Source organism: Caenorhabditis briggsae (genome assembly GCF_000004555.2).
Source record: "Caenorhabditis briggsae complete genome, chrIII, whole genome shotgun sequence".
In the NCBI taxonomy this organism is placed as follows: domain Eukaryota; kingdom Metazoa; phylum Nematoda; class Chromadorea; order Rhabditida; family Rhabditidae; genus Caenorhabditis; species Caenorhabditis briggsae.
This window is the reverse complement of record NC_013490.2, coordinates 2,551,282-2,565,353: the sequence shown is the minus strand read 5'-3', so window position 1 is coordinate 2,565,353 and position 14,072 is coordinate 2,551,282. Positions and strand designations below refer to the sequence as shown.

General features: G+C 36.2%; 1 protein-coding gene across 1 annotated transcript in view; it reads left to right on the top strand.

The window, feature by feature from the left end:
- CBG20118 overlaps window positions 1–10,023 on the top strand; it is a gene marked incomplete at both ends in the record, with an annotated part of 25,645 nt that extends 15,622 nt beyond the window's left edge. Inside the window, 11 exons of the mRNA XM_045243483.1 lie at window positions 369–566; window positions 1,474–1,636; window positions 3,073–3,191; window positions 3,786–3,902; window positions 4,805–4,909; window positions 5,259–5,631; window positions 6,904–7,145; window positions 8,203–8,326; window positions 8,634–8,937; window positions 9,313–9,426; window positions 9,948–10,023. Coding sequence (XP_045096959.1) covers window positions 369–566; window positions 1,474–1,636; window positions 3,073–3,191; window positions 3,786–3,902; window positions 4,805–4,909; window positions 5,259–5,631; window positions 6,904–7,145; window positions 8,203–8,326; window positions 8,634–8,937; window positions 9,313–9,426; window positions 9,948–10,023 — 1,935 coding nt within the window. The remainder of the gene's footprint in view (window positions 1–368; window positions 567–1,473; window positions 1,637–3,072; window positions 3,192–3,785; window positions 3,903–4,804; window positions 4,910–5,258; window positions 5,632–6,903; window positions 7,146–8,202; window positions 8,327–8,633; window positions 8,938–9,312; window positions 9,427–9,947) is intronic.
- Window positions 10,024–14,072: the final 4,049 nt, after the last annotated feature.

The following is a 14,072-nucleotide window of genomic DNA, read 5'->3' as shown; positions in this document are numbered from 1 at the left end:
TTGACGACAAATTGCACAGAAGTTCCAAGAACTGTCGTCAAATGTGATGCATTTGGAGTGAAAAATGGTGTTTGCACACAATCGAAGCTACAGTAATCCCCCAAAAATCGCATTTTTGTAGTTTTCCACTGATTTTGATCATTTTTTGAGCTTAAAATTGGCCAAAGTATGTCTAAATGGGGGCCTAAAATGAGTCTAAACTAGCCTGAAATGACCCAAATTTCACCAAAAACATGCACAAAAATAGGCAAATTAGGCTTAAAATGACTCAAAAACACAGGAAATCGGCCTAAATTAGCCTAAAATGACCCTAAAATCGGCCTAAAATTAGTCAAAATCACCAAAATCACGAGCTCAAAAATTTGCAGCTCGAAGAGCGGCTCGCCGAGGAGCAAGAGAGATCGGATGAGCTCGCGAAGAAGACGAAACGGCTGGAAGAAGTGATTGTCGGCGGTGATTCTTCTGGAAAAGACGGCGACGACGAAAACGATGATGAGCAATCGAGGGGTTCTGAAGCGAAATCCGAGGAATTGGTGAAATTCAAGCGATACGTCGCCGAGTTACAGGTGAACATTTGGCTGAAAATCCATGAAAAATCGTTTTTCTGTGAATTTTCGGGGGATTACTGTAGATATCCGATTGTGTGCAACCACCATTTTTCACTCCAAATGCATCAGATTTGACGACAGTTTTCGGAACCTCTGCGCTAATTGTCGTCAAATCTGATGCATTTAAGGTCTACAGTAATCGCCCAAAAGTCGGATATTTTGATTATTTTTCGACTAGAATTTCCCATTCGTATGATTTTGGCTGGAAATAGACGAAATTTGGCTGAAAATTCATTAAAAATGACCGAAATATGATAAAAACTAATGTTGGGTTACTGTAGCTTTGATTTTGGTGCATTAGCACTATATTTGACGACAATTTGCACAGAAGATTTGAATGTTTGTCGTCAAATTCGATGCATTTCGTGTAAAATGGTGTTTGCACACGATCCGAGCTACAGTAATCCCAAAATTGGGTTTTGGGGGTATGTTGAAGCTAGAAGTTCCAATTTTGGCTGAAAATCCATCAAAAAAAAGTTTCAAACTGCAAAAATCGATTCATGATTACTGTAGCTTTGATTTAGGTGCAATGCAACATATTTGACGACGAAATGCACAGAAATTTGAATTTTTGTTGTCAAATGCGATGCATTTTGTGAAAAATGGTGTTTGCACACAATCGAAGCTGAAGTAATTCTAAAAATCAATTTAAGGTTTTTTTACGACTAGAAGTTTCAACTTTGGCTAAAAATTCATGAAAAATCATTGAAAATCGCTGAAAATGGCTGAATAAACGACAAAAATCGATTTTGGATTACTGTAGCCTTGATTTGCACCATATTTGACGACATTTCCGGCGTCAAAATCGATGCTTTCGGAGCTACAGTAATCCCCGAAAAGCTAAAAATTCTCTGAAAATTTGCAGACAAAACTATCTGAAACGGAGAACGAGCTGAAGCTGATAAAAGAGCAAAAGGCGGCTGAAAACACGGAAGCGGCTGAAATTCGTGAGAATCTCGAGCGCAACCTTTTCGAGGCCGAAAAAGTGGACAAGGAGCTGTTGGATGGTATTGAGGCGAGAGTTAAGGGTGAGCAATCGACTGAAAACTGGCTGAAAATCATGAAAAAGCGTCTGAAATCAGCTAAAAATCCTGGATTTTTGGCTTGAAATCGGCAGAAATTGGCTAAAAATTTGGCTGAAAATGAATCAAAGATCATGAAAAATATGTCAAAAGTCTGGAAAAATGAGATAAAATGAGCTAGAAATCTTGAATTTTGGTAACTTTAAGCTGAAAATGCGCTAAAAATCGCGAATTTTTAGCTGAAAATTGGCTGAAAATCATGAAAAACGACCCAAAAAATCACAAGAAATGGCGTAAAAATAATGAAAAGTGACTCGAAAATCAAGAATTTCGAAAAAAAAAGCCTAAAAATCGCGAATTTTGACTGAAAAAGAGCTAAAAATCATGAAAAATAAGCGAAAAATTATGAAAAACAGTTTAAAAGTCATGAAAAACGAGATAGAAACTCCAATTTGTGGCTGAAAATTGGCTGAAATCATGAAAAAAGGGTCAAAATGAGCTAAAAAGGTCAAATTTTGGTTTGAAAATCGTGAAAAATGAGGCGAAATTCGGGCAAAAAATGACCTGAACCCCCGAATTTTGGCTGAAAATAGTCTAAAACTCATGAAAAATGAGCTTAAAACCTCACATTTTGGCTGAAAATGAGTCAGAAATCACGAAATATGGTCTAAAATGTGTTAAAAATAACCTGAAACGACTCGAAAATCGCGAATTTTTGGCTGAAAATTGACTGAAAATGATGAAAAACGACCGAAAATGAGTCAAAAATGCTGAATTTCGACTGAAAATTAGCTTTAAATGAGCTTGAAATTGTGTAAAATGAACTGAAAATTATGAAAAACGGCCTAGAAATCCCCGAATTTTGACTGAAATAGAGCTAAAAATCATAAAAAATCATCTGAAATTTATGAAAAATTACCTATAAATCATGAAAAGCGAGCTAAAATTGCATTAAAATCGCGAATTTCGGCTGAAAATAACTTGAAAATCGTGAAAAACGGCTGAAAATGAGTCAAAAATCCCGGATTTTTAGCTGAAAATTGCCAGAAATTGGCGAAAAATCGTGAAAAATGACCCGAAACCGCGAATTTTCGGCTGAAAATTGGCTGAAAATCATTTAAAAAAGGGTCTAAAATGACTGAAAAGTCACAAATTTCGGCTCAAAATGGCCCGGAAATCATAAAAGATGACCAAAAAAAACCCCGAATTTTGGCTGAAAATAGTCTAAAACTCATGAAAAATGAGCTTAAAACCTCACATTTTGGCTGAAAATGAGTCAGAAATCACGAAATATGGTCTAAAATGTGTTAAAAATAACCTGAAACGACTCAAAAATCGCAAATTTTGGCTGAAAATTGACTGAAAATGATGAAAAACGACCGAAAATGAGTTTAAAATCCCGGATTTCGACTGAAAATTGGCTGAAAATCGCATATTTTCAGACATGGAAGGCGAGCTGAAACAGCGTGTCGATCAGGTCGATCAACTGAAAGCCGAGAAAGCTCAACTACAAAAATCGATAGCGGAAATGAGCGAAAAGTTGGAGAAAGCCGATGAAAAGGTGAGCATTTTTTGGGATCAAAAAGAGCAATTTTGAGCCTAAAAATTGGTTGAAAATCTGTAATTTTGTTCTCTTAAAATGGCCAAAATAGGCCTAAAATTACCGATTTTTTTAAACCTAAAATCGTTAAAAATGACTTCCAATTGCCGATTTTTGGCTGAAAATGACTAAAAATACAGTAATTTCAACCCCAAATCATCAAAAAATGGCTTAAAATGAGCGATTTTGACCAAAAAAATCGCCTAAAAGTCACAATTTTTTTTTTCGAGAGCTCGACGAGCTAAAGTCTCGACTCGAGATTACTGTAGACGAGAAGAGCGAGATTGAGAAGATTATGGAAATAGCTGGAAGTGAGACACGGGCGAAAATTAGTGTGCTCGAATTAGAAAAACTGGAATTAGAGGTGAGAAATGAGCTGAAAATGCTGAAAATTTGGCTGAAAATGGTCTAAAACGAGCCAAAATTGCTGAAAATACGGCTGAAAATGGTCCAAAATGTCCGAAAATTGACTGAAAATGCTGAAAATTTGACTGAAAATGGTCTAAAACGAGCCAAAATTGCTGAAAATCTAAAAAAACCTCTTTTTTCCTACAGGAACGTCTCCAAGAACACCTCCAGAAGCCTGCTGAATCCACTCCAGAAGACACGACGACGATCGAGGAGCTCCGTGGAGCAGTTTCGAGTCTTCAGAAGGAAAATGAGCAATTGAAGGTGAGAAAATAGAGGAAATTTCAGACAAAATTGGCTTAAAAATTGGCTAAAAATCACAAAAGTTGAGTATTTAAAGCTGAAACTCGTCTGAAAATCGTAATTTTCCGATTTTTAAGATTTTCAGCACGTTTTGAGCGTTTCTAGAGTCGAAATTAGTGATTTTCAGGGCTGAAAACGGACGGAAACTGGCTAAAATTGGTTTTGGATTACTGTAGCTTCGATTGTGTGCAAACACCATTTTTCACTCCAAATGCATCAGATTTGACGACAGTTTTTGGAACTTCGCTAATTGTCGTCAAATCTAATGCATTTAAGGTAAAATAGTGTTTGCAGATAATCCGAGCTACAGTAATCCCCCAAAAATCGAATTTTTGTTATTTTTCGGCTAGAATTTTCCATTTTCATGATTTTAGCTAAAAATAGTCGAAGTTTGGCTTAAAATTCATCAAAAATGACCCAAATGCGATAAAAATCGATTTTGAGTTACGGTAGCTTTGATTTTTGTGCATTAGCACTATATTTGACGACAAATTGCACAGAAGATTTGGATTTTTGTCGTCAAATAGGATGCATTTGGAGTGAAATAGTGTTTGCACACAATCAGAGCTACAGTAATCCCAGAAATTGGGAAATTGCCAATTTTGGCTGAAAATCCATCAAAAAGAAACGTTAAAACTGCAAAAATTGATCCAGGATTACTGTAGCTGGTGCAATGCACTATATTTGACGACACTTTGGTGCAATGCACTATATTTGACGACACTTTGCACAGCAATTCGAAATTTCTGTATTTTTAAGCTGATTTTCCATTTTACATCGAATTTTGAACTTTTTAAGTGTACTTTAAGCCCAATTTCATGATTTTCGATCTATTTTCACCCCATATAGCCTATTTTCTGCAGGAAACCCTCCAGAATCCGCCAACGACGTCTCCAGAAGACACGACGAGGATCGAGGAGCTCCGTGCAGCAGTTTCGAGTCTTCAGAAGGAAAATGAGCAATTGAAGGTGAGAAAATAGAGGAAATTTCAGACAAAATTGGCTTAAAAATTGGCTGAAAATTACGATGATTGGGGAGCTGAAACTGTAATTTTGAAGCTGAAAATCGTCTGGAATAAAAATAACTGAGTTCCAGCGTCGTTTTTTGAGCCGAAATTCCCTAAAAATCGATGCTACAGTAAGCCAAAATCGATTTATCCCCCTACAAAAAATGGTCAAAAATCATCAAAAATTGGCTGAAAATTCGGCTAAAAATTGAATTTTGGGGATTACTGTAGCCCCGATTGTGTGCAAACACGTCATGATTTTTGACCAATTACGCCTCAAAAATTTGTGATTTTAGGCCTATTTTTTGCAGGAAACCCTCCAGACTCTGCAAACGACGTCTCCAGAAGACACGACGACGATCGAGGAGCTGCGTGGAGCCGTTCTAGCCCTCCAACAGGAGAATGAGCACTTGAAAGGAGTGGCAAAGACGCAGTACGAGGAGAATGTGAAGTATTATGAGCAATTTCAAGCGATGGCCCAACACAATCAGGAGATCCAGGATCAGCTGAATCGGAACAATGAGCAGAATGAGAAGAGAGCAAAAGAGCTGGCACGACTCCGCGAGCATCTGATGATTGTTGAGGAGAACTCGACGAGAGAAGCCGTCGAGGCGGAGCACAGGGAAACGGAGCTCAGGGAGAGGGTCAAGGTGTTGGAAGCGAAGGGGCATCAGGTGGAGGAAGGTGAGGCAGAGAAATGACCAAAAATCGATTTAGAACGGTTCAAACTGGTCTAAAATAGCCCCAAAAGTCTTCTAGAATGGTTAAAAATGCATTAAAACTAGTCGAAAATCGGCTGAAATCGACTAAAATTACCTTAAAATTCTCTAAAATCGTCGAAAAATGGCTTAAAATTGTCTAAAATCGCTGAAAATCAGCCTAAAATGGCTCAAAATTCATCTAAAATGGTCGAAAATTGTCTGAAAATGTGCTCAAAATGGCATAAAATAGCCCGAAAATCATGAAAAATTGTCGAAAAGTGGCTTAAAATGACCCTAAAATGATATAAAACGGTCCAAAATTGATCAAAAATGGCTCAAAAGCGATTTTTGAGCTGAAAATTCGGAAATTTTGACTCTAAAACCTGGAAAAATCACCCAGAATCCAAAATTATAGCCCCCGAAAGAGTGAAAAAGAGGGAAAAAATCGGTTTTTGGGATTACTGTAGCTCGGATTTTGTGCAAGTACCAATGCTACACCAAATGCATCAAATTTGACGACAATTTTAACAGGAATTGGAATATCTGTGCAAATTGTCGTCATATTTGATGCATTTTGTCTAGAATACGTGTTTGCACACAATCCGAGCTACAGTAATCCGAAAAATCTGATTTTTGAAGATTTTTAAGGGTTTTTCTTGGGATTACTGTATTTTTAACGGGCCAAAAAAGCGCTTTTTCAGCAAATTTTCAGAATTCGACATTTCAACCCAAGGATCGCTAAAACTCGATTTACGGGGGGATTACTGTAGCTCCCATTGTGTGCAATGCACCATTGTACACCAAATGCGTCAAATTTGACGACAATTTGCACAGAAATCCGATTTTCTGTGCAAAATGACGTAGAATTTGATAAAATGCGTGCATTGCACACAATCGGAAATAGACGAAATTTGGCTTAAAATTCATTGAAAATGACCCAAACACGATCAAAATTGATTATGGGTTACTGTAGCTTTGATTTGTGTGCATTAGCACTATATTTGACGACAAATTGCACAGAAATTCGAATTTCTGCCTCTAGAACAGTCTAAATTAGCAGTAAACACCGCCTACTGTACACCGTCACGTCGGAATGCACACAATGCTCATTTCCAGTCAAAAAATGCACATTTTTAGCAGTTGAAGCCAATTTTGGTGGTCGAAAATTGCTCATTTTCGGCTGAAAATTGCTGATTTTCAGCCAATTTTGAGAATTTCAAACCCCATTTTCAGCTCTAAAACGCCAAAATTTCAGGTGCCAGCGAGTCGAATCAACAATATCAAGTGCAAATCGCGTCTCTAACTGCTCAACTGGAATCATCCCAAAAGACGACGAATGACTGGAAACGGAGATTCGATTCAGAGCAAAAATCGAGAGAACAGACACAAGAAGCACTCGCCAGTCTTCAGAATGTCGTTCGAGAATTATCGATTGATCACGAGAGAGACTCGGCGACGGCCAGTCATCGCAATCTCGAACTGCAAACGACGATTTCGGTGGGTACTCTTTCTAAATGCAACATTGAAATTTGAGTTCGGCTCGTTTAGAGCTTCGAAATGAGTATAAACATGCCTGTGCCGTCTTCAAAACTACAGTAATCCCCTTCAAAGGCGCATGGATACTGTAGAAAATGGACTCCACTCAATTTTTGGGTGTTTTAACCACTTTCTAACGCTCTAGAGTGCCTGAAAATGGTCTTCAACCAATTTTCAAAAAATTTGCCACCGAGAGGAATCGAACCCGGACCTTGAAATTGGTAATCTTGGGACCCACTGAGCCAAGTGTGCAATTTTTCGAAAATAAGGGAAAAGTCGATTTTTAGGGTTTCTAGGGGGTTTTGAAGGGTTTTGGGGCGTATTATTGGGTTCTAAAGCACCTAAAATGGACGTTTCTAGCCGAAAAATACCTAAATATATAAGTTAATTGATTAAAACTGAGTTTTCGGCACTTAGAACTCATTTTTTGAGCTTTTTAACCACTTTCTAACGCTCTAGAGTGCCTGAAAATGGTCTATAACGATTTTACGGAAAATTTGCCACCTACGGGAATCGAACCCGGGTGTTCAGATTGGTAAATTTGGGATACAATGAGCCAAATGTGCATTTTTCGGAAAATCAGCGGAAACTTGATTTTTAGGGTGTCCGGGGGGTTCTAGAGGGTTTTGGAGCGTATTATTGGGTCTAGAAATGCTAAAAATCGACTTTTTCAGTTGAAAACTATGTTTAGTCAAGGAAAAAACAGGAAAATTGCATTTTCGACCTTAAGAATCGATTTCTAAGGGTTTTAACCACTTTCAAACGCTCCAAACACCATGAAAATGGTCTAAAACGATTTTTCAAAAAATTTGCCACCGAGGGGAATCGAACCCGGGTGTCTAGATTGGTAAATTTGAGACCCACTGAGCCAAGTGTGCAATTTTTCAAAAATAAGGGAACAGTTGATTTTTAGGGTTTTCAGGGGGTTTTAGAAGGTTTTAGAGCGTATTTTTGGGTCTAGAAGTGCTAAAACCCATTGCAAATCGCCTAAAATCTCGAATTTTCATGATTTTTGCAGAATCTAACCGAAGAAATCGCTCAAATTCGTGAAGAAATGGATCGTCAATCGATTGGACGACAAGCGGCTGAAGAGGAATCCGAGAGAAGGCAATTGCAATTGGAATCCAAACAGAAAATCATAGGTACAGTAACCCAAACATTTTGAATAATTTCCCTTGAAAATTTGCTGAAAAAGCGCTTTTTTGGCCCGTTAAAAATACAGTAATCCCAAGAAAACCCCTTAAAAATTAAAAATCAGACCTGGAAAAATCACCCAAAATCCAAGATTACATCCCGAAAAAGCGAAAAACGAGCTTTTTCGGGATGTAATTTTGACGAAAAACGATGATGCTACAGTAATCCGAAGTTGAAAATTATAATTTTTTTTTGGGATTTTTGGCACATTCAAGCCCAAAAAATCAATAAAAATTATCGATTTCGTTTTTCCAGAAGACCTCGAGAATCAAATCGAAGAGCTGCGATCGCCGAAGAAGCCCACCGACTCGTACCGTATCGATGATTCCACACTCCGCCAGCTATTCCTATCGTATTTCTCGTCGGAATCGTCGAAAAAGGCGGACATTGCACTGTTGTTGGCGAATATTCTGGAATATCCACCGGATGAAATGGACAAATTCAAATCGGCGGTTCGTCAATCCGTTGGACAGCAGCAGCAGTCTTCATTCTGGGGATTATCGGCCAGAAACTCGCCAAGTCCATCGCCTGGTGGATCGATTGCTGATCAGTTTATTAGGTACAGTAATCCTCTGGAAAGTTATTGGATTTGAGCTAAAATGAGCCTTAAAAATAGTCGAAAAAAAAACCCCCATGAATTTTGATCTTAAGTTATCGATTGTTAGTTTTGCAGTATATTAGGTACAGTAATCCAGAAATTAATCGTCAAAAAATTATCAATTTTCAGCTAGAATATAATTTTTTTTCGCTTTATTATAATTTTAGATTCAATTTTTTTCAGATTTTCAACGTATGAGGTACAGTAATCCCGAATTTAGGCTCTGAGAAAAAAAAACGACGGCGAAAATCGAAAAATTTGAGCCGAAATTATCGATTTTTGGACACGCCGACACACAGATGGACATTTTGATTATCGATTGTTTTCTTGTTGCAGATTCCTTGAAATCGAATCGGAATCATCGCGAACTGCTCCACACCTCCCGTTGAGAACTCAGAATGAGCCGGCGCCACGAATGTCGATGGATGCACCAACGACAGCGACGCAGAGGTACGGTAGGAGGATACTGTAGGCGAAGTTTTGAGCTGAAAATCGCGAATGTTTGAGAGGAGGAAAATGACTGAAATCGGTGTAAAAATGAGAAGGAAATGAGTTAAAACAGCTGAAAAAATGGCTAAATTTAGCAGAAAACCCCTACTACTGAAATATAACTGGAATTAGCTGAAAATTTGGGCCGAATTTGACTGAAATTGGCTGAAAATAGACTGAAATCAGCGTAAAAATGAGTGAAAATAGACTCCAAAATAGGCTGAAAATGGATAAAAATGACTGGAAATGGCTGAAAATTTGAAGTTTGAAAAAATTCCAGAAAATCTTGAAATTTCGAAATTTTTGAAATTTTTGAATTTTCAGAATTTTCAAAAAATGAAATTTTCTGGAATTTTTTCAAATTTCAAATTTTCAGATATTTCCAAAGAATTTCAGATTTTGGACCGTTTTACTCATTTTTAAGCCTATTTCAGTCTATTTTCAGCAAAAATGAAAAAAAAAAAGTTTTGAAAAAATTTCAGATCCAAAAATCCACAAAATCAAGCCACATCGTCGTCATCATCGTCGGCAGCCGCTTTGGATTCGTTGCTCCGCTGAAGAGGAGCTCACCCATCAATATTACTTTATCGATTTTTCTCTAATTTTCTCTGAAATTATTTTTTTTTCTCTTAACGAAAAATGCCCTGTTTCCAATAATTAATTTTTTGCTGATTTTTGCATTTTTTGCTGATTTTTCCAGAAAAAAATCTGAAATTTTTTATTTTTTTTCAATTTTTTCCGATTTTTTTATTCAAAAAATCTTAAAATTTCAGCTTTGTTCTAGAATTTTTTAATTGAAAATCTTTATTTTTCATACAAAACATATACTGGTGTTTCTCTCTTCTTCGCTCTTTTTTTGCAATTTTTTTGTAATTTTTGTCCCGGATTTTTTTTTTTGAAAAATTCATAATCATAATTATTAGAGAAGATCTATAGAAAAAATATTCGATTTTTGTGACTTTTTCTTGTAAATATTAATTGAATTTTTATTGTATATCCCCCCATCCCCATCTCCATCCCCCAGAAAAACAGTGCCTTTTTTCGATTCTAAAAATGTCTCAATTATAAAAAAAAAGTCGAGTATAAAATAATGATTTTTAAAATTCGAATACAATTTTTTAAAGAAGGCCAGACACGAAAGTCTACGGGGTTTTCTTGGGGCGAGATCATGTATTCTGACGGAAAATCGTGCGATTGCGATCCCAATGCGCGCTACTTGACGAGCATTTATTTTTTTTTTAGTTTACACTAGATTTCTTCAATGTCAGGCGATAATTCCAGACTTTTTGTCGATATTCTGTCATTCCATGATGTCGCCGCATGAAAACAGAAAAAAAAACGAAGCGGACAGATGGGAATCGAACCCGCGATGCGCGACCGATAGACAAGCGCGTTCACCTCTACACCACGTGGCGCCTGCCGTCTCCTGTCGCTAAAACGTTTATGAAACGAGGAGTGTGTGCCGCCGCTTGGAAGAACGTTCGCGTTCTCGCTTGTACGGCAAAATGGAGTTATCCTTTAAAAGTTTTCTTAAATCATTTTTTTTCTGATTTTTGAGAATTTTCAAAATTGGGATCAATTTTTTTAGAAGTTAGAAATTTCTGAAAATCTGAAAATGCTTGAGTTTTTTGGATTTATTTTTTTGGAATTTTCAAGAATTTTCAAATTTGGATTTTTTCTGAATTTTTGGAAAAATTTTTGGCTCCCAGCAGACCAATTAACGTTAATTGGGTAGTAAAGTCAACAAGGCAATAAAAAAAAAGAGCAAAAATTCTGGATGAAGCAGAAAAACAAAAAAAAGAGAAATCTAAAAGAAATAGAGATGAAGAAGAGAAAAATATAAGGAAAAAAAAATAAATAAATGAGCAAAAAAGTGGTCAAATTTCAAAAAAAAAGAAGAAAAAGAAGACCTTTTTTGGATTTTTTGACTTTTTTAGTCAAAAAAAAATCTGAAAATCTGAACGTTTGTTGAATTTTAGAGGAAAATAGCTCAAAAAGTGATTCTGAATTTATAAAAAATCGGTAATTTCAAAAAATATTTTTTTTCTAAAATTTAATCATCCTCAATTAGCAAATAAATCTTTTTTTTTTTTGGAAAAAACGAAGCCAATTTCTTCTTTTTTCTGAGATTTTTGATCATTAAGAAGAAAAAGAAAAAAAAGGAGAATTTTCTTTTTTTTTTGTTGAGATTCTTAAATTTCTAGTAGCATTACACATTTTTTTGTCTCTATGAATTATAAATAAGGGAAGAACGAAGCAGTGCTTCCATTTCGGTCGGTCGAGCATCGCCGACCGAGCTGACCGATTTCGTGCGCATAAAAACACGAATTTTTGCGTACGAAGCACTTTATTTTACGACAAACGAGGCTTTTAGTGAGTAGTTTGTCGTAAAATACATGTTTGTCGTAAAATACAATGCAGCGTATGCAAACACGTTGACGCACAAATGCACGAAAACGGTCGGCTGTCGGTCGGTCGGCTAAATTTCCCGACCGAATGGAAGCCTTACGAAGCACTACTAAGCATTGATGCTAATGAGAAGAGAAGAGTGTTTCTATTAACCGTTTCACAATTTTTTCAGACATTTTTAAATGTTTTCAAAAGTTCTTAAAGGGGGACTCCGACCAGAAATTTTTAATGCATTAAAATGTGTTAAAATTTATCTATTTTTCAAATATTATTGCGAAAAAATTCAAAGAAAATCCGAAAAAACAGCGTTGAAAAAAAAGAAAATTCAAAAAAAGGTGCCGCCGGGGGACGAGGATTTTCAGTGAGAAACCTAGGCCACGGCACCTGACAGCCTTTTTTTCAAGTCGCCGACAGTGGTTTTTTACGTTTTTCACCTGCCGGACATGAAATTGAAAAAAATCCGGAAAATTTGCCACATAGGAAAGGCGCCCGCTGCCGTGGCCTAGGTTTCTCACTGAAAATCCTCGTCCCCCGGCGGCACCTTTTTTTGAATTTTCTTCCTTTTCAACGGCGTTTTTCGGGAATTTCGGATTTTTTTTTTGAATTTTTTCGCAATAATATTCGGAAAATAGATAAATTTTAACACATTTTAATGCAATAAAAATTTTTGTTCGGAGTCCCCCTTTAAAAATCTAGCTTTTTCAAAAACCAATTTTGCTCTAGAATAGTTCTGAAATGTTTTAATTTTTTGGTTTTTTTCAATGATTTCAGATTTATAAGCAGTGATAGGAGGAATTTCCGTTTCCGTTTCCGTAAATGTGAAATTCGATTTCCGTCTCCGTTTTCCGGAAAAAATCTCCAATTTTTTTCAGCGGAAACTGGCTCGAAAATAGCATGAAAAGTGATGCAATTATCGTCTTTAAACCTATAAAAAGTGTATATTTTCATGTTTGATGGGGGGAAAAATCCTGAAAAAATCGACGAAAAATAGAAACTTCCGTTTTCCGTTATCTGCCCGATTTTTGAAGATTTTTTTCCGTTTCCGCTTTCACGGAAAAAAATTAACAAGCGACAAGCGGCTGAAGAGGAATCCAAACAAACAATCATTGGTACAGTAACCCGAAAATTTAAAAAAAAACGCTTTTTTAAGCAAAAATTTGGAATTTTTGGCCCATTTTTGAACAAAATAATGGAAAAAAAAAATCGAAAAATACAGTAATCCCTTAAAAATCTTCAAAGAGCAGATTTTTCGGATTACTGTACCCCCAATTTTGTGCAAACATCGTATTACACAAAATGCATCCAATTTGACGACACTTTGCACAGAAATTCGAATTTCTGTTAAAATTGTCGTCAAGTTTGATGTATTTGGTGTAGAATGCGTGTTTGCACACAATCCGAGCTACAGTAATCCCCGTAAATCGATTTTCAAAGCTCGTTTTTCGCTTTTTCGGGATGTAATTTTGACGAAAAACGATGATGCTACAGTAATCCGAAATTGAAAATTTTGAGTTTTTTTTGGGATTTTTGCCACATTCAAGCCCAAAAAATCAATAAAAATTATCGATTTTCTCTTGTTGCAGAAGACCTCGAGAATCAAATCGAAGAGCGTAAATGTTTGATGGGGGGGAAAAAATCCTGAAAAAATCGACGAAAAATAGAAATTTTCCGATTTTTGAAGATTTTTTTCCGTTTCCGCTTTCTGTAAAAAATGTCTCACTCGTTTTTTTTTCCGTTTCCGTTTTTCAAATTTGAGACTTTGAGAAATGTATTAGAATTCTAAAAAAAAGTGTTCCATGTCGTCATGAATTTTGTCCTATCCCCCCCCCCTCCCAATCCTCTCAAATCCTTAATTCTTCTCCTCCGGTTTCTCTCTTATTTCCCCCCATTTTTTTAGGGCTTCCACAGAATGTTCTGGAAGCCGAAAATTTAATTTTTTCCACGTTTTTTTTCACAGGTTTCTATAAGTTTCATGCTTTTTATTTTAGATAATTTAAGGAAATTGATTGGATTTAAAAACATTTTTTTTTAATTTTTAAAAAATCCTTTTCTTTCTATTCTTTTCTATTACAGGGGCCCAGTTTTTCCCGAAATTTTGCATCGGAAATTCGATGCAAAATCTGCCAATTTTACCAAAATTTAGCAGGATTTTCATCGAAAAATAGAGTTTCATCGAATTTCTATTAAAATGTGGAGTT